Source organism: Corythoichthys intestinalis, chromosome 12 (genome assembly GCF_030265065.1).
Source record: "Corythoichthys intestinalis isolate RoL2023-P3 chromosome 12, ASM3026506v1, whole genome shotgun sequence".
Taxonomy (NCBI): Eukaryota; Metazoa; Chordata; class Actinopteri; order Syngnathiformes; family Syngnathidae; genus Corythoichthys; species Corythoichthys intestinalis.
The window spans coordinates 31,108,683-31,136,410 of NC_080406.1; the positions used below are offsets into that span (position 1 = coordinate 31,108,683).

A 27,728-nucleotide genomic window follows, 5' to 3' on the forward strand; every position below is an offset into this window, starting at 1 on the left:
TTACACACAAAAATCTCAAGAAGTGAAACTAACCCGCTCTGTCGGTGACCTCCATTGGTTGCTGGTCCAAATGGTCATCCGACACCATGAAATGTCGTCCCTCCCCGTCGTCCCTCCTCTTCTTCCTGTCGTCTGGTCGGCCTATCCTGTCCCAACCGGACCTGCTGAGGCTCTCTTCCGTCTTGTCCCTCCGTTCCCGAGAGTCGTCTGTATTCCTCAGTTTAGTCGGCACGCTTTCATCTTCTCGCTCGTCGCTATCCAGGCTGAAGCCATAGCTCTGGCCGTGTTTGGAGACGGCTGTGAAGGTGTGAAACATTAATCGTGACAAACTTGGACACTCAAAACTTTGTGGGTACGGGCGTTTTACCTTCTGGCTGCTTGGACTTTTCTGTCCTTTCGAGTTCTTTTGATGGGGGAGACTCTCTGACAGGCTTGATGATTTTCTCAAGCTTTCCCAGGATCTAAAACGGAACTTCCTATTAACACGTGCATTGGCTAAATATTAATTCATTCGCTACCATTGACGGCGAGAGACGACCAAAACACATATGTACTGGACTGTCTCAGGAAATTAGAATACACAATATTCTAATTTTCTGAGACAGTCCTGTATATTGTTCTATGTAAAGGACGTCAGCCAAGGTCGGCCCCCCACATTTTTACCACGCCAAATCTGGTCCCCTTTGCAAAAAGTTTGGACACCCCTGCTTTAAATGGTGGATTAATGTACAGGACTGTCTCAGAAAATTAGAATATTGTGTATTCTAATTTTCTGAGACAGTCCAGTATGTGTACATACTGTATATTAGGGATGTGACAAAATATCCAAATAGTGATCTGTCGCAGGGTTTCCCCTACATTAAAAACATTGTGGTGCACCACCACACCAAAATATAAGTCGCCATGTCTTGCAAATGAGCTTTTAAAAAAAAAAATTTGTTTTTTAAGCCGTTTCAAAGTAGCGGTAACCTAGTGTGAAGGGTTCAGCGGCATCCTATTCATTGTGTATTGTAATGTCCGTAACTAAGCGTTGCCCCCTTAAGGCACGATCGGTCTGGGAAGCTGTGACGTAGGGGGAAGCGAGTAGGAAGAATGGGAGAACAGGCGAGATACCGAGAGACAGTGGTCGCATGTCGCGGCAGCCCGCTGTTATTTTGTTATTGTTTTTCTTCATTATTGCTGCCACAATAAAGTGGGTAAGCCAAAACTGACTCCTCTCCTTCTTCCCCACATCTGGGGCATTACAGTATTTTGGATCAGACTTTTCGGCGAAAGTGAGCGGTGGATGGCCGTCTTGGACGGAGCGGCAAGTTTGAATGAATTTGCACCAAGAGGTGGGGCCCAAAATAGAGCCTTGCTCTATTTTCAGAGCGCCACCGCGCTAACGTCAACAACGCATCCAATTGCAAAGGGGCAGCCGTACTTATATATGTGCTATCAGGCTGTTTCGGTGGACGGATATATGCAATCACGGCTGACGAAACCTTGATACATGCGTTTTTCAAATTTCGCGAGCTGTGGACACTCGAAAAATGACTCTCATACCTCTCCTGCTAAGCTAAATCGTACCTCAATGTAAGTTTCTGTGAAAATGTAGTTCACGAACAACAACAAAAAAACTATTTACCTTCTCACCGATACTAGTAAAACTCTTTACACGGCCATTAGGATTTCCCCCTACTACTTGAAATGGGTCCGCTAAAAGAAGGACCATTTTAGTTGCGGTTATGTAGTGCGTATTAGGGCCAAATAAAAGAAGGACTACGAGATGTAAGTAGTACTATTGCTATGAGAAAAAAAATATTGTTACGTAGGGTAGCGTAGCTGTAATCAACTACGCATTTTAGGTACATGTAGCGTAGCTGAGAGCAACAACATTAGCATGGTCAATGAAATATTTCAAATTGATCTTGGTTCTCCTCCTAAAAAAAAAAAAATCTCATTTGTCATGATATGACGCAATTTTGCCATGGCAAGACATGGTGAGGCTGTCCGACTCCGATGTAGCCCACCACCACAGCTTCAAAAATCCTAGGGGAAACCCTGTGTCGTGATACTTTGTATCCCAAAAGGTTATCGATAAGCTCCTGCCAAGGATCAATAAATGGTTTTAAGAAGGTGCTAAGTGTTTAAAAAAAAGTTGCTACCAAAATCTTCCACTAGAATAGTGGGTTTGTCAATGGCTGCTATTGATGGCGCTAGACGCCCAATCCCCTTAAACTGCGAGGGAGGAATGAAAATATCTTTTATAACCCTAGTGGATAAAGTTCAAATGCTCAAAAACAAGTTTGTTTGTTTTTTAACACAAAGACTGGTCAAAATGTAGTTGTTACCTTGGAAGGCTTGCTGGTGCTCTTGTCAGGTGGTCTGCGGGGAGCTCGGTCTTTGGCTTCACAGTTGAGCAGGAAGGTTTCAAAGAGGTTGGTGGAGCCTTTGGGGTCCTCCCTAGTGGCCTCTTCCTCCCGTGGCTTGGAGGCGGAGGAGGATGGCTTGGCAGCCGGCACCACTTCCTGACTTTTGCCCTTGCTCTTTCGGTGCAGACCCGAGCTGTCGCTGGAGTCTGACGAGGGCGGGCCGGCGTCCTCTCGAACTTTGGAGGCAGTCGGGACCTTGAGCTTGAGTTGACCGCTCTCCTTCGGCTTGCTCTTCTTTTCCTGGATCAGGTCTTTGATGCCCTTCAGCTTGACGTCAGGCTTCTTCTTGGGCTTGGATTGCTGCTCGTCCGGGCGAGGTTTCTCCTCCGACAAACCTTCGCTGAGGTCCTCATCCGAAGTCACCACCACGCCGTATTTGACTTTCTTCTTCTTAGTGTCCTCGCCGCCTCTGTCCTTCTTGTGCTTGCCATCTTTGCTCTTGTCCTTCCTGGGCTTCTTGTGCGGCATTTCGTCTTCATCCTCCGAGTCGATCAGACGCTTTTTGATCTCCGCCGTCTTCTCCTCATCGTCCTCGTCAGTCTCTGGGGCGGGCAAAGGCTTGAATTCATCTCGCCACTTGTCCTTCTTTTTCTTCTTTTTCTTCTCCTTTCGAGGAGGCTCCTCGTCGTCGTCTTCTGGTGGCTGCTCGCGAGCCTTCTTCTTCTTCTTTTTCTTCTTGAAGACAGGCGCGTCGGCGGCAGGTCTGTCCTTGTCGCTGTCGCTCTCGGAGTCGGCGTCAAACAAGTCGCTCTTTGTCGGTAGTTGCTTGGAGGAGAAAAGGGTGGCTTAATGCAATTACTTGCAATCGACAGAAAGTTTTTCTCTGTCGCTTGAACATTTCTCAGGAAATTATTTGATTATTTGGCGCCATGCAATTTAAAATGTAAGGAATTTAAGACCTATTAAAGTTGCGCCAATCAATCGGCCCAAATTCATAAATTTTGGGGGGAGGTCTGTGATCAGTCAATCACTAAAAATATTAACAATCTTGTCCTCAGATCACGTAGAGCATTAGTTAGCCACATTAGCCCGTGAGGATTTGGTTGTGGACATTTATGGTCATTAATATGGGGATCTGACGTCACATCCGGTGAGTGTATTGTTTTGTTAGCACTGATACTAGTCGCAAATCTCCTCGTGCTCCTCAATTTGTTTTATCCCACGGACACATCGGAGAATCGATCCTAGGCAGGTTCGGCTCTCCTAGTGCTCCTCAATTTATTTTATCCCACGAATTAACAGCGTAAACGCCTGCTCGTGGATTAAAACTACTCTACTCTCCTCTTTAGCTCTATCTTGCTAGCCTAGCTTATCCGAGCCATGGCTAGCCCTCTGCCTTCTCCCTCCTGTCTTTTCTGCTCAGTATGCTGAATGTATAGCGAGCACCCTGGCTCCTTCGTCGAGGACAGTAGTAGCTGTAGGAAGTGTAGCTTAGTCACAGGGCTGGAGACCAGGGTTTCCGAGCTAGAAGCACGGCTCTGCACTCTAGAGACGAAAGCTAATCCGAGCTATAGCCAGGTAGTAGCAGGGCCCGCAGGTCGTGCTTGCAGTAGTAGGAATGCTAGTGCAGTTAGCCCCCCAGCAAGCCCCGTGCAGCCAGGGGAAATTAAGGACGGATTTGTGACTGTACGGGGGAAGCGTAGTGGTAAACGCACAACCTTAGTGCACCAGCAGCTTCACGTCAGCAATAGGTTTGCCCCCCTCAGCGACACACCGGCTGAACCAGACACTCTCGTAATTGGAAGCTCCATAGTTAGAGACGTGAAGCACCCGGCGGTGTCTGTCAGGTGTTACCCAGGGGCCGAGTCGGTGACATCGAAGGAAACCTCAGGCTCTTAAAGCAGAGTAGGAAGAGGTTCCGCCGTATCGTGATTCACGCAGGCGGTAACGACGCCCGGCGGAGACAGTCTGAGGTGCTTAAATTAAACGTAGCCTCGGTATGTAAACTTGCTAAGTCGATGGCGGACACCGTAACTTTCTCTGGTCCTCTGCCTAATTTGGTCAATGATGAGATGTACTCTAGATTCTCATCATTTAACCGCTGGTTGTCTAGATGGTGCCCAGAAAACGATATAGTCTTTATTGATAACTGGCACGCGTTTTGGGGCAAGTCCGGGCTCATGCGCCGAGACGGCATTCATCCGACTTGGGACGGTGCTGCTCTCTTAACTCGAAATTTGGCCGCCAAACTTAGTCTCCCAAAGTGACACTTCAGAGTGGGGGCCCGGGCGCAGTGTTGTAGTGTAAAACACAACTCTGTTAGTAGTGATCACTCGCCTCTTTCCGAGCTGTCACAAATCCAACATTCAGGACAGAAGATAGAGACTGTGTCCGTGCCTCGTATAGTGAACAGGAGAAAACAGAGTACTAAAGGAACGAGACCAAAGAATTTAATACATATAGCCCCTGATAGCAGTGAAAATAAAATAACTCTTAATAAATATATAAAATGTGGATTATTAAACATCAGGTCAATCTCGCCCAAATCTCTGTTAGTTAATGACTTAATTGGGGATTATAATATTCATATTTTGGCCCTGACTAAAACTTGGCTTCAGCAGGATGACTTTGTTAGACTTAATGAATCCACACCCCCAAGTCACGTGAATTTTCACACAGCTAGAAGCACGGGCCGCGGAGGGGGGGTGGCAGTAATATCACACTCTTGTTTAGGTATGAGCCCAAAAAGTAAAGCTAATTATGTTTATAACTCCTTTGAAAGTCTAGTACTATCAATTATAGATGCTAACTCGAAGAACCAAAAACCAGTTATTTTCATAGTGGTCTACCGTCCCCCTGGTCCCTACTCACAGTTTTTGTTAGATTTCTCTGACTTTTTATCCAGTATTTTGCTAAACTGGGATAGAATTATAATTGTAGGGGATTTTAATATACATGTTGATGATGACGGCGACTATCTTGGTAAGGCTTTTAATGACCTACTAGATGGGACCGGCTTCATTCAAAATGTAAATAAACCAACTCTTAGTCACTAGCACACCCTGGACCTGATTTTAACCTACGGTACGGAGATTAGTGATCTTAGTGTCCATCCCCAGAACCCTGTACTGTCTGATCATTTTCTAATTACCCTTTCAGTTTGTGCTTAAAGATAATCCGTCACTAGTGACCAGAACTCAGATGAAAAGGACATTATGTGATCGCTCTGTTTCAGAGTATAAACAGATAATCCAGCCAATATTTGCCTCCATGTCATCTGATTATGAAGGAATAATGTCCTGCCCTGCTGTTAATGACGAGTTTGTTGATAGTTTTACGTTTACTCTTCGTACTACACTCGATATTGTCGCTCCCCCCAAATTAAAGTTTGTCAAGCCGAGACGAGCCTTTCCCTGGTATAATGCTGAAACACGCTCTCTTAAACAATCGGCACGTAAATTAGAAAGACTTTGGCGCCGTTCCAACACAGAGCACACTCTCTCTGCCTGGAAACAGAGTTTAGTGACCTATAAACAGGCCTTGCGTACGACTAAAACCAGATATTACTCATCCTTAATTGATGAAAACAAAAATAATCCTAGGTTTCTGTTCAGCACTGTAGCAAGGCTGACAAACAGTCACAGCTCAATAGAACCTTATATCCCAACCACCCTTAGCTGTGATGACTTCCTAAAATTTTTTAACAATAAAATCGCAACTATTAGAAATAAAATAAATGAATTACCTCCAACTATTAGGTCTGATAAAGTGCAGACAAAAAATTCAGAATCTCCTATAAACCCCTCTAAAATATTAAATAACTTTACCACAGTAGACCAAATTGATGTAAGTTCAATTATAATGTCCTCCAAACCATCAACGTGCCTCCTAGACCTGATCCCAACCAAACTCTTTAAAGAGACCCTGCCTCTAACTATTGATATTATCTTAAATATAATAAATACCTCATTAGTTACTGGCCACGTACCGCAGTCCTTTAAATATGCAGTTATTAAACCGCTTTTGAAAAAACCCACTCTTGATCCTGATATTTTGGCCAATTATAAACCTATCTCTAATTTACCATTTCTCTCCAAAGTCCTTGAAAGAGTGGTAATTAAACAGCTCTGTCAGCACCTACAGGACAATAGTTTATTTGAACATTTCCAGTCTGGCTTTCAAGCTCATCATAGCACTGAAACTGCATTAGTCAAAGTAACTAATGACTTGTTACTAGCCGCTGATGTTGGATTAGTCTCGATCCTGGTTCTGTTGGACCTGAGTGCAGCCTTTGACACAATCGAACATAATATCTTATTGCAGAGATTAGAATGTGACATAGGCATTAGAGGAGCAGCCCTCTGCTGGTTTAAATCATATTTATCTAATAGGTACCAGTTTGTCAATGTAAACCAGCAATCATCACCGTACTCTAGGGTTAGTTATGGTGTGCCGCAAGGATCGGTCCTCGGGCCCATCTTGTTTACGCTGTATATGCTTCCTCTAGGTAATATCATCAGAAAACATAGCATTAACTTTCAGTAGCCACGTTTACATGCTGACTTTTATTCATGCCGATTCAAATAATTCCGAATGGAAATTTCAGATTAGCTGTTTACATGTCACTTCATCTATTCCGATCCAGCGTTTATATGTGTCTGCCTTTAGTCCGAAAGGACGTTTGACAACTGCCGTCTGACATGCGCAGATTAATCAAAACAAAGCGTCACGTTGCAAAACATGGAGATCGATCGCCAGATCAGCTGCTGTTTTAACTTTTCGAGTGGAAACAAAACTTCAGAATGACACGCCGTTCATTTAAAAAGTTGTGTGGGCTGGTGGAGGGATTCATGGATATAAACTTTCCGCCGGACTCCAATTAGGTGTGCTGTGCGTGTGCTTGGAAGCCATGTTGCAAGTGACGTTACTTACGTCACCGAGTGACGTCACCACGTCAGTACGGAGCATGTGCAGAAAGAACGCAACCAGACACCATTCCGCTTCCCTGTTTACATGATATAATTTTACTTCTAATCGGTTTGGGAAAAGGAATATTCCACCCCTGTGAAACGGAATGAAATTCCATTCGGTTTGGGCCTGTTCATTCCGAATGAGGTGTTTATATGGAACACATTTATTCGGTTTGAACATCTAAACCGATTGCAATTGGAATATTTGGCTCCATGTAAACGTGGCTATTGTTACGCTGACGACACACAACTGTATTTATCAATTAAACCTGAGCAGATCAGGCAAGTGGACAAACTAAGCACCTGCGTCCGAGATATAAATACCTGGATGAGCACTAACTATCTTCTACTTAATCCTGAAAAGACAGAAGTCCTTATAATAGGCCCAGAAAGTGTGAGAGACTCTTTAACTGCCCAGATAGTCACTCTGGACAATGTAAGTGTAGCCTCCAGCACCACAGTTAAAAACCTAGGAGTTTTATTCGACCCTGACTTATCGTTTAAAGCTCACATTAAACAAACCTGCAGAACGGCCTTCTTTCACCTGCGCAACATAGCCAAAATTAGAAATATTTTATCTAAAAGCGATGCAGAAAAATTAATTCACGCGCTCGTTACATCGAGATTGGATTACTATAACTCCCTACTTGCAGCTTGTCCTAAAAGTTCCCTAAAAGGTCTTCAGCTTGTCCAAAAGGCAGCAGCAAGACTTTTAACAGGAACCAATAGAAGAGAGCACATCACCCCTGTGTTCCAGGCCCTTCACTGGCTTCCAGTCGAGTTTAGAATTAAATTTAAAATCCTCCTTCTTAGATTTAAGACCATTAATGGGTTGGGGCCATCTTATCTCTCCGATGCTCTGGTTCCATACCGCCCCAACAGAACACTCTGCTCTCAGAATGCAGGTCTACTGGTAGTTCCCAGGGTTTCTAAGAGTACTGTCGGAGCTAGAGCCTTTAGCCACCAAGCCCGTTTTATGGAATCAGCTTCCAGCTAATATTAAAGAAGCCGAGACAGTCTGCACATTTAAGATTAGATTAAAAACGTTCCTATTCAGCAAAGCTTATGGTCAGGCTAGTTGAAGTCGGAGTAGACTCAAAGTTTAGTCTAAGCTGCACTAGAAGCTATAAAGCTGGGGGAAGTACAGCCACTGAGTTCTATCTCCTTTTTTCTCACTCTACCTACCACTTATCTTACTTTATTTCTATTTTCTAATGTTAATATCTAGTTTTCTAGTCTCTTCATCACTAGTCACCTGGTGTCCCCTTTCCCCCCTCCCCTCTGGGGAGGGGCTATTTTTCAGCTGCAACCTCCTGACTGTCCGGACCCCAAGCTGGATGGACGTCCTCGTTGCTACCCCCGTCTCATCTGGCTAGATGGACCTCTTCTTGTTCCTTTACTCCACCGCATTTTTTACGGACTGTAACTTTGCCTGCTAATTCCCATTAGCGGTCCTGGGGCTTCCTTTCTATCCGTCCTGGGAGTGGATCTCTCCTGACTGTGGTACTCCCCAAGGTTTCTCGTTTTCTCTCGAAGACTCTGGAGTTTTTGGAGTTTTTCCTTGCCGACATGGGGGGTCTAAGGATGGGGGATACCCAGGACTTGAATTTACTTATTCATCTTTGTTGCTTTGTTTGCCGTTTCTGATTGTGTATCATATTGCCTCTGCAAAGCCCTTTGAGACAACATTTTTGTGATCTAGGGCTATACAAATAAAATTGAATTGAATTGAATTAATATACAGTGGCCGAGAGGTGTAAGGTGAAATGCAAAGTCCAAACACTTTGCAAATAGAAAAAAGCACAAACTCCAATTGGAAACGCTTTGCAAAAGAAAAAAAGCACGAATGCAAACTTCCACAACACGATCCCCAATTCCCAAAGCGCGATTGCAAATTGGCAAAAGCAAGAACCCCTATAGACCCTACTCACGTGACGTCACAGCCACGCCCCCGCGCCATGTTGTTCGTATACTCGTCATGTTAATGCATTAGCGCTTCGTAAATTCCTCCTATTATGGCGTGTTTTTCTGCTCGTTAACATTAATAATCAAAATGGTGAAGTCGTGTGTGGCGGTCGGTTGCAAAAACAGAGAAGATAGACGGAGAGACTTGAAGTTTTACCGTATTCCGAGAGACCCGGAGAGGAGACCGAGATTGACTGCTGCAATTCGACGAGAAAACTGGGCTTCAAACGACTACCACAGATTATGTAGTAGTCATTTTATATCTGGTAAGATGCATTTAATATATATTTAGAGGGTTTTGGGCTGACAACCACAATTAAGATCATTGCTAGGCTAATTGCCGACAACATACACTCAGACGTTGTGAATGAACTACCTGAAAATATATAATTATAAGGGGATAATCAGACAGTTGTCATACAATTAATTTACAATTTAACTATTGAGGTCAAAAGCCAAAAAATAAATTCAACTAGGGACAATCTGGAGTAGTGCTATCGCACTTCATATTTATTACATATTATATATGTATGTAGTGAGAGTGCCATCACTAAACCATATAAACATTAAAAGCCCTAGCTCCATTGACAAACGACATGAAATACATTAGACTTGACAGTGGATGTTAGCAAGAACAAAAGATTTTGAATTGAAAATTTCGTAACTCACCTTCCGAGCACAAGATTCCTGCCGAATTTTTGTGTACTAGGACCTGTTTCACCCAACCAGCAACGTAGCATTTATAAGCCTCCAAGCTCTTGAAGTTTTTCAAACTTTCGTGAGAATAGGCTGATTTTGTGTGGACAAGATAGTTGTAAATATCAGGGTCAGGCAAAGATGGCGAAGACAGCGGGTCGAAAAACATCGATTTAGGCATCAAATACGGATCTGGCGAATGGATAAACTGAAGCTTTTCCACGTAACGCCTTTTATGCAACGCATCCAATGAGTTTACAGCGTCAGATAACACCGGGGCTTCCATGAATTGCTCTATAACTTGCACGACTAATTGAAAACAATGACAATAGGTCTAAAAAATAGGTACAATATGGCGGCCGGATACAGCGACACGTCATTTTGTGACGTAGGTGAGTAGGGTCTATTGCCACAACACAACAGCAAATGGCTCGCAGCACGAATGCAAAAGGCTCAACAGCACACAGCACAACAGCAAAATCACGCAACACAACAGCAAAATCCCGAATGTAGCACAAACGAATGACACTCGCTTGCAGTAAATGAGGGGCTTAGAGTGACGTCATCAATTGAAATTAATACCGTATTGGCCCGAATATAAGACAGTGTTTTTTGCATTGAAATAAGACTGAAAAAGTGGGGGTCGTCTTATATTCGCGGTCTAGACATTATACCCATTCACGACGCTAGATGGCGCCAGATATCATTGAAGCGATGTTCTCTCATGACAGATCTCAGCTAAGTTTAACCAGTTTGCATTATTTTAGTGCAATGTTTTTCCTTATTCAGATTTGTTTCAAGACTACAGTTACAGTTAGACTTCACTTTGATGGTTAATGCAGTTATTTCAATGTTGTTGTTTGAACACAATAGATTGGTTTATTTACATTTCAAAAACCAGAAGCCATTCATTTACGAATGTGATTGCACTTTAGTTTACATATTTAAATGTTTAGATATTAAGATTTGAATGAGGCAAAATAACACGCTTTTTCTCTCAAATATATTGTTATAATCATTTGTTTCAGATGTACTGTAATTATTTTCAGTATTAAAATTAATTTGGTATTCAAAAAGTCTTTTTTCAAACTTAAGTCTTGAAAAAGAGGGTGTTGTCTTATAATCAGGGCCGTCTTACATTTGGGCCAATACGGTATCTCAAGCCCCCCAATTCACTGCAAAATGGACTCAAATTTGTTTGAATTACGATCATGCTAGTTGTTGGGACACCCCTCTATTATTGAGAAAGTTGGTACGCTCCATTAGCCGCGGTAGCCAAGCCAAGGAAAAGCTACAAGTGACCCCACCACTCAAAATTAATATCTCAATAAAAGCATAATACTGTATCTACAAAATCGTTGCAGCACAAACGATTGACAATTCTTAATCGAAATGGGGGGCTAGTTGACCTCAGCTTTACCTATAAAAGAAATGTAAACATCTCAAACGAAAGCAGCACAAACAGAACTATTACAGCTAGTGTTGCACCGATACCATTTTTTGGCCCCGATACCTGGCTGTGCAGTATCGGCCGATACCATACCGATACCACCCGTTTATATATATATATAAACATATATATATATTCCCCCCCTCCCCCAAAGAGCTACATAATTGGATGTGCAATCATTGCTATCAAGGGTTTGTCAGGCTGTTGCTTACCTTTGCAAAATAGGAAAAAGTACACTAAACCCTAGTAGACAATAGTTGAATAAACCTTTGGCTCTCAAAAGCCAAAATAGTGCTACATTTGTGAAATTAATCAAACATGTATAATACTAGCCCAACAGTAAGAAAGTAAAAATAAATTCATAATAATAAACTCTGAATGAACTGAATAAACTTTTTTAAACCTCTCAAAGTCCAAACAGTGCAACTTTCATGAAATTATTGTCACATTCTACTGCTGGTTAGATTGTGTTTTGTTGCTGGGCTGGTAGTGGGGGCGTTCCTGACGTCACAACTGAATCCAATGCAGGCTCATCAACGCATCATTTAAGCACGGGTGATCTCAGAGAAGGCTGCCGAGATATTTGCCTTGCTGATTGCCATTTGACATCTCGCACTATAGTCTCGCTACGTTTGCTTGTTTCGCCCCTGCATTGGGTTTTTTCTGTTAGTGTGCTGCTCTTGTTTGTAACCTCTACCCCGTGCAGGTATTTGAGTGTTTTTATTTTGGCTTTTTGGCTCGCTGCCTATCGTCTTAGTTAACCTTCGAGTTTGTAGCATTGAGCTCCGTCGACCTGCTGTCACGGACTCCTTTTGTTATCTCTACTATCCCGCGATCGAGTGTTATTTTTTGTTTGCAACCATTAAACCCTTATACGTATCCCCCGCTTGTTGTCTGCTTCGAGGTTCAACCTTGTTTCCGCATTTGCGGACGCTAACAATTATAAGTAATAATAATTGACCACAGCATCCCGTCTCTCTATTAGCCTACTTTTTTTCGGGAGGGGGGAGTCCCTTATTTCAATTACTGAAAGGTAGCAACCCTACTTTGGAAACAGTTCCCAAATTACTGTGGCATTTCTTTCAGTAAAAGACAATAAAAGTAAAGTAGACGTAGTGAACTGACCAGAGATTGTTGCTCCGGTCCAGCGCCCTTCCTCTGGAGAGCAGTCCTGCTCTTCCAGGCTCAAACTCGTCATGTTCGTTCACGTTTCGTCTTCAAATGTTTTATCAGGTTCGAGGTATTGGAACTGGCCGATTTAACTGCACATCTCGAAACTTTCAGGCCGCAAATCTTGCATGCAGCCATTGATTTTAATCGACGGGATTTCTATTTTGGAAATATTTCCCGACTGCCGCCATTTCTCCTGGTTTGCTATTCCTCCATATGAAAAAGCGCACTTGTCATTGGTCAAGAGTGGCTATTGGCCCGCTCTCATTGGTCTGGAGCAGGCCAATAGCGATAGCTGCTTGGTGTTCACTTGTCATCACACAACACAAAGACAATGTAGTGAGCGCCAGGAGGAAAAAAAGGCTGCGGTCAAATGTTATAATAATGGACCGGTAAATGGTATCGGCGCCGTCTTTGTTGGTACTCGCCGATACCGAAACCACCATTTCGGGTCGGATTGGCGCCCCCTACCGATACTAGTATCAGTATCGGTGCATCTTTAATTACAGCACAAACGATTGACATCATTTTTATATAGCGGAAAACACAGACAAGGCCGAAAAAACAGTTTCCTGTCTTGCATCCCTCTTTAAAATAAACTGCTGTATTTTAAGCCAAAAGAACTGTTGTGTTTGATAGAACAATATGTCTTTATGCTGCCATAGCAGATTCATGGCGCAATAAGCCTCCTAACTATTTTTAATTTGCTGTTTTACCCTGGAAACCCCTGTTTACAGACGTCGCGCAACCGCTTTTGTTTCAACCTAGCCATAAAAAGAAGGTAAGTAATCGTATTAATTATTCGAAATGTCTGTTATTTTTAGCTCAGAATCATTAATTGATGTCTAATATTTAGTTTAAAAAAACTACTTTAAAACATTTATTCACTCACATATTTTAAACTTTTAAACAAATTACGTCAGAATGAAAAAATTGGCGTTTGTAAAAAAGTAATGGATATCTACCTCATAACTATCGCTTAATTGTATTTTTTTCGTAAGTGTTGCATTTTCCCCAATATTTTAGATAAGTAATTGATCCACACAAAGAAACATTGGAAAAAAAGGGTAAACATATGAAAATGAAAATCTCCTTAACTCCTTGATGTCTGCGATTTCTGCATCGCGACCTTCGTTATATTACCATGTTTCACCCATAAAATCCCCCCAAAATCCAGCTGTGGCCATTCACACGTGTGTCTTGAAGTTGACACTCAGTGCTCCATTCTACATGGAGTTTTTGGATCGAAAAGAGGTAAGTACGCGATAATATCTCCCTAAAAATCATAGCATCTTTAATTAAATTAAAATTGAGATTTTAAGCTTTCCAATGATGTACCACACATGCATATAGGACAATTTTGAAATTTCGCCAAATTGGGGGTCTCAGAGCGGAACTTCAAGTCACCTGAGTGTTTTCCTCCATATAAATTTGATCTGATGGGGGGGCATTTTTCTATTTGCAAAGTGTTTGGACTTTGCATTTCGACTGACACGTCTCGGCCACCGTATTAATAGGACCATATAAGTACACTTGTTGAATATTTTTCATTTTCCAACCCCAACAAAATGTTTACAATTGTAATGTGTGCTGCTCTTTGTTACATTAATAGGTGAAGGAGTGGAAATTGTAAACTCAACTAGATAATCACTGTTTAGTGAAAGCTCACATTTAGCTAACATTAAAACCCTTAAAACAATAAAACCCTTTTAGCATTAAAAAGCATGAAGATGCGAAATAAGGAAGACTTACAGACCTGATAGAATTTATTCTCCAGAAAACTAATGTATCAATTTCCTTTTCTTTTTGGAAAGCAAAATAATGCTACAATTTAATTCTTGGTAGATAAAGTTATAATTTATAAATGTGGAAAGAAATGTTAACTTTTCAATCATTCTTAGAGACTATGTAAAAAAAAACAGTCTTAGTTGACAGGTTCAATATTTTACAAAAGAACAAGTCTTGTTGGAATATTAAAGGTGCATACTGTTGTTTATGAAACAAATCTGGATCGGCAAAAATCGATCAGTTTGTTTAAGGCACCTCTATTAGCTTTAGCCTTCGCATTAGCCACAGCCTCGTATTTTTTCTACAAGTCTTTTTGATGCACCTTTAAATGCCTGATCAGGTTAGTTAAGTTGATTGAGGACACTTTCTTTCAGCCACAAGGAACTTCTGCATTGCATGTTTTGCAGATGGCGAGAGCGTTATTTGTAGGGCTGTCCCAAACGACTAATTTTCTCCCGATTAGTCAGCCTACTATTTTTACGATTAGTCGACTAATCTAATAATTAAAAAAAAAAATTTTTTTTTTTTTTTTACTAATTTAGCAATGAAATTTCTGTTGACGCTTATCAATTCACAAAAACATTTTGGAACACTTAAATTATTTATTAAAGTACAAATAAACATGTAAATAACAATAATAAATCACAAATAAACAATGAGTTCAAATGCTGAAAGAATTAACTAGTGCAAAAGAATGGAATGTAAACAGATTCAGAACACCGACTTCGCCTTTCCAACATGATTCAAAACAATTCTTAAAAAAACACCTAGCATTGATAGTATAGTATAGTACTACGTATATATAATAATTATTCATTGTCAATCAGATTTTTCATAAAGGGTGTCATTTTAAAGGTATTCTTAGTGTAGAATCTGAATTCTGAAGTATGTGGGATTAACTCCAGAAATCGTTATTTATATGACGAACATGACATGGTTTTATTTTGAAATGTTCACCGGAAGTACGTTCGCTATACAGCTAACTTCAGCTTTACACTCCGCAAAAAAAGCACTTTTTGTCATTGCATGTAGTGTCAGTAACAGATTTTTTTTCCTCTTTTTTTTTCGTTTGCAAATGCTGTTAACCAGCGATTTTTCATCTTTGAAGTGTCACTTTTTGACCGCAAGTTTGCTTTCATGAGACGACTACCAATGTTTTATAGCAGGCTAAAGTAGGTTGCCTTCCCCCCCCCCCCATTCACATCAGTGTAGCAGTGCTAACATTTACAGTGTTTAACCCTTTAACACCGAACGTGTCGGCAGCGACGCGTTTACGCATATCGCCTTTGAAGCTTCGTCACGCTGTAATTACGTCGCCCACGTGCCGCTGGTTGGTCTCATTTGAAAGTGCAGAAGTTGATGTCCACACCAGTTTTTATTTGAAGTCAATCGACCAAGAAAAACGGGAGATAATGTCATTTGAGTTTTATAGTTTTATTGCACTCATAAATATGCATTAAAACGCTGCATGGACCATGTATATATCTCCATATTTCCATCATTTCTTGTCCTTTTTCAAAACCGAAAGCAGCACAAAAGACTACACATCCCAAGAGTCGTTCTGATGTCAAGAAGGACGAACCGAATGTGATCATTTTTAATAAATTTCCGAACGAGGAGCCAACTATTCAAAGGGTGGCATGCGAAGCAAACAAGCAACGGCTTTATTTAATTTTAACTTTATTGGGTCGCATGCCTGGAAATTTTGAATTGAACTGAACTACTTGTCAATATTTTTTCAAATACTTTTTTTCCAATGTTATATATATTTTTTCTTTACTATAATCTTTTCAATTTTTATGTAGATGTGTTTTCAAGAAGCTTGATTGCATATTTTTGATAAGGTGATGGGTACAACACTTAACTTTACAAAGAGATATCCTCCAAACCCTTTTTGTGTTAGATGATATATATATAATTTTTTTTCTCACTATTTTGCACTGTATATAACCTGTTTTGACCATAGTATGTGTAAAGGCCAAAAACGCCTATGATAATACCTGCTGTTTGTGTTGAATTGTCAAACATAAAACTATTCAATCCTATATTTTTCTATTGAATGTTTATCCTAACAAGTTGAATAAATATGATCAAGCTTCAAAACGGTTGGTCGAGCATGTTTGGTTGTCAGTGGGACGTCAACATTACCAATTTTGAAAAAAGATTTTGGGATTTTTTTGTCTTTTTGGGTCCAAAATGTGGATTAAAATTGGTCAGTGAAGAAAACAACAGTTTGGACAAGAAGTTTAAGGTGTCCTGAAAAAAGGGACCCAACTTGGCCATTGTAAACAATTTTTTCTGTGAAATATAAAGGCAACATCAAATGCATGCAAATTCGGCCAAAATAGACTTAGGTGTTAAAGGGTTAATATACGTGTTCCCTTATTTTGTATGTCTGAACTGTAATTCTACAGCGTGTTGATAAGAGAAATGAACTGGAGTCTCATATGCCATCAGCACGCACGCGCGCAGCGATAATATGCAGCCATGAAAATTACCGCCCTCATTTTTATTTGCCATGCGATAAATGGACTCATTGCATATCGCGACAGGCTTAGCAACTTCAATAAAACATGTCGTTAGCTAGTTAGATGGACTTACAAACTGGGTGACGGCGCTTTAGGTGTTTATTCATGGCCGATGTTCAGCCAAGCTCGGCATTGAAGAGACAGGACATAAGAGTGTACCCTCCTTTGTTTCTTTGATATAAGTCAATGTTTTGGACATTCTGGTGCGCTTTTTTGGCTTTGTGCCGCTTTCCTCGCTTGCATACAGAGCGTCCAACATTCTGAACTTGCCACGCATATATTTATTTAACTCTTCATTAACAGTCGACGGGATGTTGTGCTCGTCGACGAATTTACGTCATCGATGACGTCGACTATGTCGACTAGTCTGGACAGCTCTAGTTATTAGTATCACACACGGAAACATAAACCCACACAGGTGACATAGCCGCCATGCTACTGCTTCAAGCATGTCGTGTGACGCATCACTAATGTGACCGAGGCTAAAGAGGGAGGAGGGGTTGAGGCGCTGGTGCAGAACTGGGCTAAAAATGCGTTGATTGTGCACATTTAGGGGCTAAATCAAGTATCTAATTATCGGACTGCATTATCGGTTGAATTTTTTTAAAAAATCTGGATTATCTGTGTAGCATCATAATTGCCATTATCGGCCGATAATCATCGGTTACTGATATTATTGTGCATCTTTAAAATATATTAATTCCAAACAGTTCAAAATCAAAACCTATAACCCACCACCTCCCCGAAAAAAAGATCAGTTATGGAAAAACAAATACAAAATAGTACAAATAATCAAGAAAAAAACGCTTTAAAAATTCTGGTGCTACTTTGGCAGGTGACTGCTGTATATGACAAATCATAATTTTTTGTATTTTTGTCTGATCCCACAAAGCTGAGGAAGTCAGAAAAAGGTAGCATATCCAGAATAATTATATTAACTACGTAGAGATAAACCGATTATCGGCCAGGCTGATTGTCAGTGCTGAAATTTGAAAAATTGATGTATATCGTAATCAGCCTTTTTTTTTTTTTTTTTTAATCCGACCAGCCGATATGAAAAAAATATTTAAAACTGGGTTATTTGGCTCACATGCAGCCGCGATTCTCTCTCCTGCCTGCTGTTTTCTGCACTAGTAGTCACCTCATCCTCTGATTGGTTAAATGGTAATGGTAAATGAGTTAAACTTGTATTGCAAGTCGGGAACTTCTGGAGCTATTATTTTCTATTTGTGAGATTCAATAAACATGCTTTAGGAAAAAGTTCAGAGTTTGCATTATTCAATTGTTTTACGCCAATTTTTACACTTTTACAGCAAATGAATATTGGCACCAAACATCAGTTATCGGCCCTTTTAACTACTAATAATCGGTATTGGTCCTGAAAAGCCCACATCGGTCGAGCTCTAATATTAGCCCATTTAAACCCATTGGTTACAATAGTGACGAAAGAATTACTAAAATTAATTTAATAAAGTTAAACATCTTACTATCGTTTTGGTGATATACAGTATGCCATCATCTCCCCCTTTACAAAGCAAAAAATAAATTCAGTGAAAACGTTGGTGAAAAATAGAAAATTTTCTTGAAAAAATATCTACCGTACAAGGGGTGTAATGGTACACAAAAATCTCGGTTCGGTACGTACCCCGGTTTTGAGGTCACAGTTCGGTTCATTTTCAGTACAGTAAGAAAACAAAATGCAAAATATAAATGTGCTAGTTGTTTATTACACACCTTTGTGCTTTCAACAATAGGAACATTAGACTATACAAAGCTAGAATTCTGCTCAAAAAGTAGCGGGTATTTAAAGGCATTCCAACAACAATTTGCCTTTCAGACCCCGCGTATTGGTCAGCTTTCTTTCTGAAAGAAAGAAGAAAAAAGTCCTGTGCTAAAGAGAAACGCAGTCCCAATGACAAAGATTTTAACATGTATTTTACAAATGAAATGCCTTAATGAATCTTTTTTTCTTCTTCTTATGAACGGTTTTCAAAAGCTTTACTGGTGGATTTTCTCAAGTTAAAGCGCCACACAGAAATTAATAAATTTAATTGTGTAAGCAGGATCTGTGTATTATTATTTAATTACAGGTGTTTTAGCTCATTTCAATTTATTTTATTTAAATGAGCTATTATTTATTTTATTATGTGTTTATATTTTACAAATGTGATGTAGTATTCATTTATATTGTATATTTTATTTTTATAACTTTAGTTCCTATGTGAATATTAGTTCCTACTTGTTTTGTTGTGGTAGGAGGGTTTTGTATTGAACACGATTTTTACACGAGTGACTTCCGGTCTGCCCCAACCTAGCTACAGGTAGTATTATTGACGCAGGAGGGTCGGGTCTCGCGTCAAATAATAAACTCTGCCGTTCTTTTCGCGTGTATCGTGTTGAGCCGCCTCTGGGACGCGTCTAACACGCGGCCGCACTGCGACTGGCGTGCATTGGCTGACTGACTTTTTGTGTTGTCGCGGCGGCCACGTTGTCGCACCGTTGACGTTTCTGGGTTATTCTGTCGTTAAGCCTGTCGCAATATGCAATAATTCCTTTCATCGCACCATAAATAAAAATGAAGGCAGTAATTTTTCCGCTGCGATTTATCGCCTCGTGTGCACATGCGCGCGCGGCAAACACGCTGTTAAAAGTTCGGATTCCTTGTTACCAACTGCGCAAAATGCATCTTTGTTCCAGGTCCGACAAAAAATAGCGCCGGAGCCAATCGTTCCCATTATATCCTATTGTTTAACGTATACCGGCCGCGTCAGTGCTCCTGATTGATTGCGGACTCCGGCATGCCGGTGTTGTTGACGTGTGGACGCTCCCGTCAGGGATAACGTTTCACGCGGAGCGGCTATTTTTCGGCACAAAACCGGATATTTGAGAGGCAAATTAAGAGCGCTGTGCTTCAAACTCGTCCTGTTTATGAAAGTCGATTGTCATATGCTGGCGCTGTGCAGTAATGAGCAGACGTGACTTCTGTGGCGTTTGCTAACTTTTTTAATGCGCGCACACACTAGATATAATTAAATAGCAAACTAGATGTGCTACGTCACATGCCATTGGCTACATGAGCCCAGAGTGATTATGGGACACGTAGTCCATATACGACATCGATGAATTATAAACCGCCATGACTGAATGGAAGTTAAGAAGGCCAAATCAATCCATACCAGTGACTATAGATAAAGCTGCAAATATTGTTAATTCAGTACGTGACACAGATGGATTCGAACCACAAATAGGATGTCTTGCTCATGTAGTAAACCAAGCTGCTAAGAGAGCTATAGCAATCAACAGTGTGCCCCGTCTCACTTTACAAACAGTAAAGATTGTTCTCAGCACTTTTATACTGAATTTTTTTCAGATCAGTAAGAAGTAAGCACCTAGATATTATGCACTAAAATGCATGTTTATATGATGGCAATTTAATTTTTGCTCGTTTGCAAAAAAAAATTTTTTTTTTTTTTCCAGAGCATTAAATGTATTGAATCAGATCAAAAATCGTATCCCCCGTATCAAAAATCATACCGAACCGTGACTTAACTGTATCGTTGCATCCCTATGGAACACCATTGCAGAAGCTATGAGGGGAAAAGTTTTCATTTGCCTAAATGCTTAAGTTATTAACTGCAATTGTATTTTTTTTTTCTTGAAAACCACATTTTATTTATTCTGTGTTTCTGTGCTGTATCAATATTGTTGTCTTTTACTTAAGAGTCAAGGTCTATTGTTTTTAGTTGTGATTTATTATTGCATTTAAATGGGTGTACTTGATCTATTAATACATACTGTATTCTCACTGTGTTATTGTAAATTGGTTTTAAAAAAATGGGGGGGGGGGGGGGCGCAATAATATCGCATATCGCAATAATTATTTATGAGATAAATTATCGCACACTAAAATTTGTTATCGCGACAGGCCTAACTGTCATACTGTGTTGGTCCTCATTATAGTAGAGAAGACTGAGTAAATATAATCAACAGAAAGAAACTGTAACCCGATCGACTCACAGCCTCGAAAAGTAAGGGTTACATTACGTCAGAAACTCATTCGGTACGCCTCCGTTCCAAACCGAGCACCACGTACCGAAACTGTTCAATACAAATACATGTACCGTTACACCCTTAATATCTACTAATAAGTGAAGTAGGCTCACCAGTACAGGCTTCTTTTCCTCCGGTTCCTTTGCAACTTCTGTGCCTGCCTTTTTATAGGCCAAAAGGACCTCTCGACAGTCCTCCAGATGGCCTTCAGGTTCCCACGTGTCGTCGTCCGAGCAGTAACCTTTCCATCGCACCCGATACAGCACCTCGCCCTAGAAAAAAATGTATACTTAGCAAACCACTCACGCGCTGCATATCACAAGATGTTTGCTTTCAGATACGAATGTTTTGAGTGTAATCCATTTTGAGGAGAGGATGGAACCCTCCCAGTCAAAATGGATTGGATGTCTAACGCCGTCAATGCCACTGAAAGATGATCATTCAGTCAGCCCTCGCAGTTTGAAAATGTTTGTACGTCAATTAGGGCTGCAGCTATCGATTATTTTAGTAGTCGATTAATCGATGAACTAGTTAGTTCGAGTAATCGAGTAATCGGATAAGGATCATAAAAAATTTAAATACCTGAGCTGAGCCTCAAACGGTATTTAAAAAAAAAAAAGAGGATGTATGTACAACAAAAGAACAATTGGCTAACTTACATAGCAAAAGTCTGCTAGCTTGAATGCTTTAAAACACTAACTTTTTTTTTTTTTATACAATGGTCTTAACAAATGGTTCAGACACATATACCCACAAAAAAACAAAACAAAACAACAACAAAAACGGGTAAATATAACTAGAAACTACTTAACGAATGCATTAAAAAAACATTAGCCCAAACAAAAACTTAGCTTATGTTGGTCTTAACAGGGAGCAGCTGGTTTTAGCCACGTGAAATGAGGCAGACTAGAGAGCAGTGTATTTGCCAAAATCAACAAAACTAAATGCTAACAAGTTCAAACCAAACCATTAGACCGCCTCTTTAATTAAACGAATACTCGAAGCAACAAAATTTAATTCGAATCTTTTTTTCTCATCGAATACTCGAGTTAATCGATTAATCGTTGCAGCACTAACGTCAATACTTGTCAATGACAGGCAACGTGTTTAATACCAGTGTTGTTTTCGTCAGCAATGATGATAACGAATAGAATACATTTCGTCGACAACCTATTTTTTCATGACGATGACGTGACAAGCTAAAAACGTGTCTAGGGAGACTAGAACATAATGAGATGAATGCCAGTTTTCCTCTGATGAAAAAGACGAGATGAAAACGTGACATTGTTCCTGTCATATGTTCACAACATGTGACATTTTCATATTCTATGTGGAGTACGTCAGCTTGCAACGTGGCAGTGCTTGGGTCGTGTCACTCATGTGAGCTGTGCTCCGCCTCTCCCTCCTCACCGGAGTTTAGGATGTGTCTCAAGCTCGGCTGCGCTCCATCTTGCTTGTTTGGAAACATGGTAAGATTTTTTTCTTATCTTGGCAAGAGAAAATATGCAATGTTGCTTTAGCCTTTGAAGGTCTATGCGGAGTAATCATCAGACGCTAAATGTTATCCTAGCATTAGCATAGCAGTCGCGTTAGCATTAGCTTCCGAATGGCTAGCGTCCTCTTAAAACACTGGCCAGTCTAAAGCAAAGCCACTTGGCTTTTCTGGTCACAAAGTCTAGAGGATGTCATACGCTCGGACCAATTTTTTTTTTTTTTTTTTTTTTTTTCTCCATACAGTTCGTTGCTTCTAGGTAGGTTCAATTGAATATAATGTATCACTTTTCCTGATGAGTGTGTATTATCATCACAAAGTTGACGTTGTTCTTGTAGATGCTACAATACAGTGAGGAAAATAAGTATTTGAACACCCTGTGATTTTGCAAGTTCTCCCACTTGGAAATGATGGGCGGGTTTGAAATTTTCATGGTAGGTGCTTGTCCACTGTGAGACAATCTAAAAAACAAAATCCAGAAATCGCTGTGTATGATTTTTTTAAAAACAATTTATTTGTATTATACTGCTGCAAATAATTATATGAACTCTGAGAAAATCAATGTCAATACTTGGTACAGTGGCCTTTGTTTATAATTAGAGGTCAAATATTTCCTGTAGCTTTTCACCAGGTTTGCAGCAGTGATTTTGCACCACTGCTCCACACAGATCTTCTTTAGATCTGAATTATTCTTTTATTCATTTTCCATATCAACTCTGGACTGGAATTACCAAATCACCGCTCCACACAGATCTTCTCTAGATCTGAATTATTCTTTCTAGTGCTGCAACGATTAATCGATTAACTCCAGTATTCGATTAGAAAAAAGATTTGATTTAAATTTTGCTGCTTCGAGAATTTGTTTAATTATTGTGGCGTTGTAATGGTTTATTTTGAAAATATTTGCATTCAATTTTATTGAGTGGATACACTGCCCTTTAGTCTGCCTCATTTCACATGGCTGAATCCAGCTGCTTTTGTTTGCGCGTTTTTTCTTAACGCATCCGTAATTTAGTTTATGGGTATATTTAGCCGTTTTTTTTTTTTTTTGTGGGAATATGTGTCTGAACCATTTGTTAAGAGCATTGTAAAAAAAAAAAAAAAAGTTCGCGTTTTATAGCATTTAAGCTACTGGACTTTTGCTATGTAAGTTAGCTAATTGTTCTTTTGTTGTACATAGATCCTTATTTAATTTTTTTTTTTTCCCCACGTGAGGCTCATCACAGGTATTTAAATTTTTCATGTCCGTTATCCGATTACTCGATTATTCGACAAACTAGTTCATCGATTAATCGACTACTAAAATAACCGATAGCTGCAGCCCTAATTCTTTCATTAATTTTCCATACCAATTATCATTTGAAACAAATTATTTGTCTATTAATAAGCCATTACATATTAAATCACTCTTGGAAGAAGGGATCATTTTTGGCCAATGTGTATAAATCTATTATCATAGTTAAGATAGATAGCTAGTATCATAGTCAAAATAATAATGGAAGCAATGATAAGTCGTTATTTAATAAACGGTACTTAAAGAATATTTGGCTTATTCAATCATAAAATGAAGTGATTTCAAAAGATTGAAGAAAAAATCATTTACTAAGAAATAACATTAGAAATGAATGTTGGTCATTTTTGACCCATGTTGTGCATTAGAATGGGTATGGGGCGCCGTTTGAAAAGCAGAACGTGCTGAAAAATACGACATTTTCTCACATTTAGCGCCACATAGTGTTAAAAACGTGGTGTGAATTTTTTACAGTCCATTTTTTTTGCACTTACAACACTGTTTAGCAACTTAAATATTTATTTTTAAATTATAAGTATTGGACTTGAATGTGTAAATCCAGAACTAAATATTAATTTAAAACGTAAATGTTAAATCTATTTCCGAAATGTAAATCTGGTATGTATATCCTTAATATTTATCTGAAATTTATATGAGAAATATTCATTTTAAATCAGAATTTTATATTTTTATGCTAAATTGTAAATATATAAAAATAAATATAAATCTAAACCCTAGATTTCAATGTTATATCTGGAAATGGTTGCAACTACCGTAATTTCCCGAATATAAGGCGCACCCCAAATTTACTTGTAAAATCGGGGGGAAATTATTGTACCCGTTTATAACGCGCATCCTAATTTTAGCACCAATAAATAAAAGAATACAAGAAAACAGAGCTTGTGTACAGATACAGAAATGTCATTTGACTGACTGGTGAAACACAGCACAAGCATAGCACATTGGTAGTTCAAAACATTACCATAAACTGACAATATTTACGGTAATAATATGATTTGACAACTTCAACTTACCAGAATCTAGGAGAAAACAAAACAGATGTGACTTTTCTTTTAAAGGCTGCTGTACAACTTGCTCGTTTCATCATGATGTATAAATATTTCTTCCATGGATTGATACGGTAAAATGAAAGTGAGAACGTAAGTCGGAAATCCGTGACAGCTCATCGCTGTCGACACGACAGTAACAATAGGAACTATTGTTATTTGGGTTTGAGTTTCCCAAGGGACAGATATAGTTGACGGACACAGGAGGTCTGTGTGCTTACGTTTGTTATGGTTTGTTATGGAGTTGCGGAGCTGCAATAAACGTCGACTCAAATGAGTTCAAGAAACTAAATTCTGTGCTTTATGAAGAGTGAAAAAAGCAGAATTTAACACAGACGAAATCATTCGGCCGATTAGAGTGAAGTATTACCGAAACAAAATGGTGACGTCACGTACTGTAATGGTCAGCAATAGATCGCCGCATATGTTTCTTCAACACAACGTGGCCGTGTCAAAAAAAAAAAAAAAATCGGTTTATATATATATGATATATATGTATATATATGTATATATCATATATATATATATTTCTGTCTCCATCCCGTTTATAATGCGCACCATGATTTTACAAGTTGATTTTGGGGAAAAAAAGTGCGCGTTATATTCGGGAAATTACGGTATATATTTAGCGTAATATGACAATTCACATGACTGGAGACCGGAAGTAACAAAATAAAAGCTGGAACAGCTCAGACTGTTTGTTTACGTTGCTTGAAAATGAATAAAACCTTCTCAACGGTGGCAGTCGGCTCTTGGACATGAATCATTGTGATAATAACAATATCTAGGTAAAATACACATTTAGGAGAAAGCATTGAAAGAGTTTTAGTGGCACTTTTACGCACGAGCCCAGTAAAGTTACTAGTGATGCACGATAATACATTTTTCAACCGATATCGATAACCGATAATTTCCTGCCCCTTCAACCCGATAACCGATAATGACACGCCGATAATTCTATTCAAATATGTGTGTAAAATTTTAAAGTATACAAAGAGCAAATGTTACTGTGCAAAAATGTAATTTAGTCCTATTTTTTTCCACATCAAATGTGAACAAGTAGTAAATTCCAACAACTAAACAATGGCAATGATGGGTAATGGTAAGCTTTTGGCAACAATTACTTAGAGAGTAAACACCCAAGTTGCACAAAAATGCCTTTAAAAGTAAGCCATTCCTAACATATATCACATTACTACACTGCAAAAACACCTCCTTAAAACTAGCAGAAGTGGACAAAACTGTTGATTGCGCACATTTGGAGGCTAAATCAAGTATATAATTATCGGATTGCATTATCGGTTGAATTTCGTTTTATCTGGATTATCTGTATGACGTCATAATTGCCATTACCGGCCGATAATTATCGGTGACCGATATTATCGTGCATCTCTAAAAGTTACTATATTAAATTCAGATTTAAAATCAATATTTCAGATATAAATTTCAGATAAATATTTAGGATATACACATCAGATTTACATTTTGGAAATACATTTAACATTTACGATTTAAATAAATATTTAGTTCTGGATTTACACATTCAAGTCCAATACTTATCATTTAAAAATAAATATTTAAGTTGCTAAACAATTTTGTAAACGTGCAAAAAAAAAAGTGACTGTAAAAATTTCAAATCCCACTTTTTTATGTGAGAAAATATTGTCGTAATTTTCAGCATGTTCTGCTTTACAAACGGCGCCCCATAAATGGGTGCACATGTTATGCATTAAAGGGTTAATTAAAAAAAAAAAATAGCAACGCGGCGCTACAGCTAACAAGCTGCAACTAGCCATCGTTTGGACGTCTTCTGGCCATAAATGCGTTATTAAACATAACCATATGGTCTGGGCATTGAGTCAAATGTGCCGAAAAATGCTCCACAAAGCTGTTTGCGTGTTTGTCCTCAGCGGGAGAGACAAGACGCTAAGTTAGCCTCCTAGCCACGGTTAGCCTCACCCCCTCCACGCGCATATCAATGATCCTCTCCACTTCGTATACATTCTCCTCTTCGCTTTCCGGCTCCGTTTTCACGTTTTCGCTCGCCATCGTCGCGTTTGACTTTTATTCCGGCGGCGGAGTCCACGGAGGCCAGCCTCGGTGAGGTGAGGTGATGGCGGGCACGGTGGTACTTCGCTGACCGGGGCGACTCGACCCACCGCTAACAGGAAACCTACTCGCTCGCCCCCAGCGTGATGCCTTCACGTGTAGTCCGAATTCGCCGATACCTCTTTCAAAATCCAACCAGGAGCGGAATTCCATTTGGAGATTAAAAAACGTAAACAATAAAAACCCCTAAATCAGGGGTATCCAAACTTTTTCCCCCGAGGGCCACTTTCAGAAAAAAAAAATCAAAGGATAAGCGCCAATGTTTTGTTTTTTTTAATCTATTCATTTTAAAGTATTAATTTATTGGCTGCTATTGCCGGCGATAGACGTCCAATCCAATCCAGACGTTCTGACTGGGAGGGCAAGCGCCCAACGTCAACCCTCCCAGTCAAAATGGATTGGACGTCTATTGTGTAAATGGGAGTGAAACATGATAAATCCCAAGATCAATAATTGCCAATTTTCCCAGTTGAAATATTTTTAATGTCTCATAGACGTCGTAACCTAGGTAATGGAGTCTATGAATGTCTATAGCTGTTAATGAGTTAATGATGGCAGTTAATGAGTTAAGGGCTACAAGCAACAATATTTATATTTACACTATTAATACAAAATTTGCAGAATTAAGAGAAAATGTCCAATGACAGCAACAACAAAAATGTTTATAAAATCACAACAGAGAGAGCTCAATTTATCACAGTTAATTATTTTATAATATACGTTAATTCAATACAAAATACTGAAATTCTAGTTTCTTACATTAAAATCAACATGTGGACAAATTTTGTCTCCTGCCCT

General features: G+C 39.5%; 1 protein-coding gene across 2 annotated transcripts in view; it reads right to left on the reverse strand.

The window, feature by feature from the left end:
* mphosph8 (M-phase phosphoprotein 8) overlaps window positions 1–27,066 on the reverse strand; it is a 51,345-nt gene extending 24,279 nt beyond the window's left edge. The window contains exons 1-5 of one of the 2 annotated variants that reach the window (XM_057852170.1): window positions 26,781–27,051; window positions 21,085–21,243; window positions 2,334–3,179; window positions 368–461; window positions 34–297 (exon numbers count right to left, since the gene is read on the reverse strand). In XM_057852170.1, coding sequence (XP_057708153.1) covers window positions 34–297; window positions 368–461; window positions 2,334–3,179; window positions 21,085–21,243; window positions 26,781–26,870 — 1,453 coding nt within the window. In that variant the 5' untranslated portion in view covers window positions 26,871–27,051. Of the gene's footprint in view, window positions 1–33; window positions 298–367; window positions 462–2,333; window positions 3,180–21,084; window positions 21,244–26,780 lie in introns of both variants that reach the window. The other variant, XM_057852168.1, reaches the window with a different exon arrangement.
* Between the last annotated feature and the right edge of the window lie 662 nt (window positions 27,067–27,728).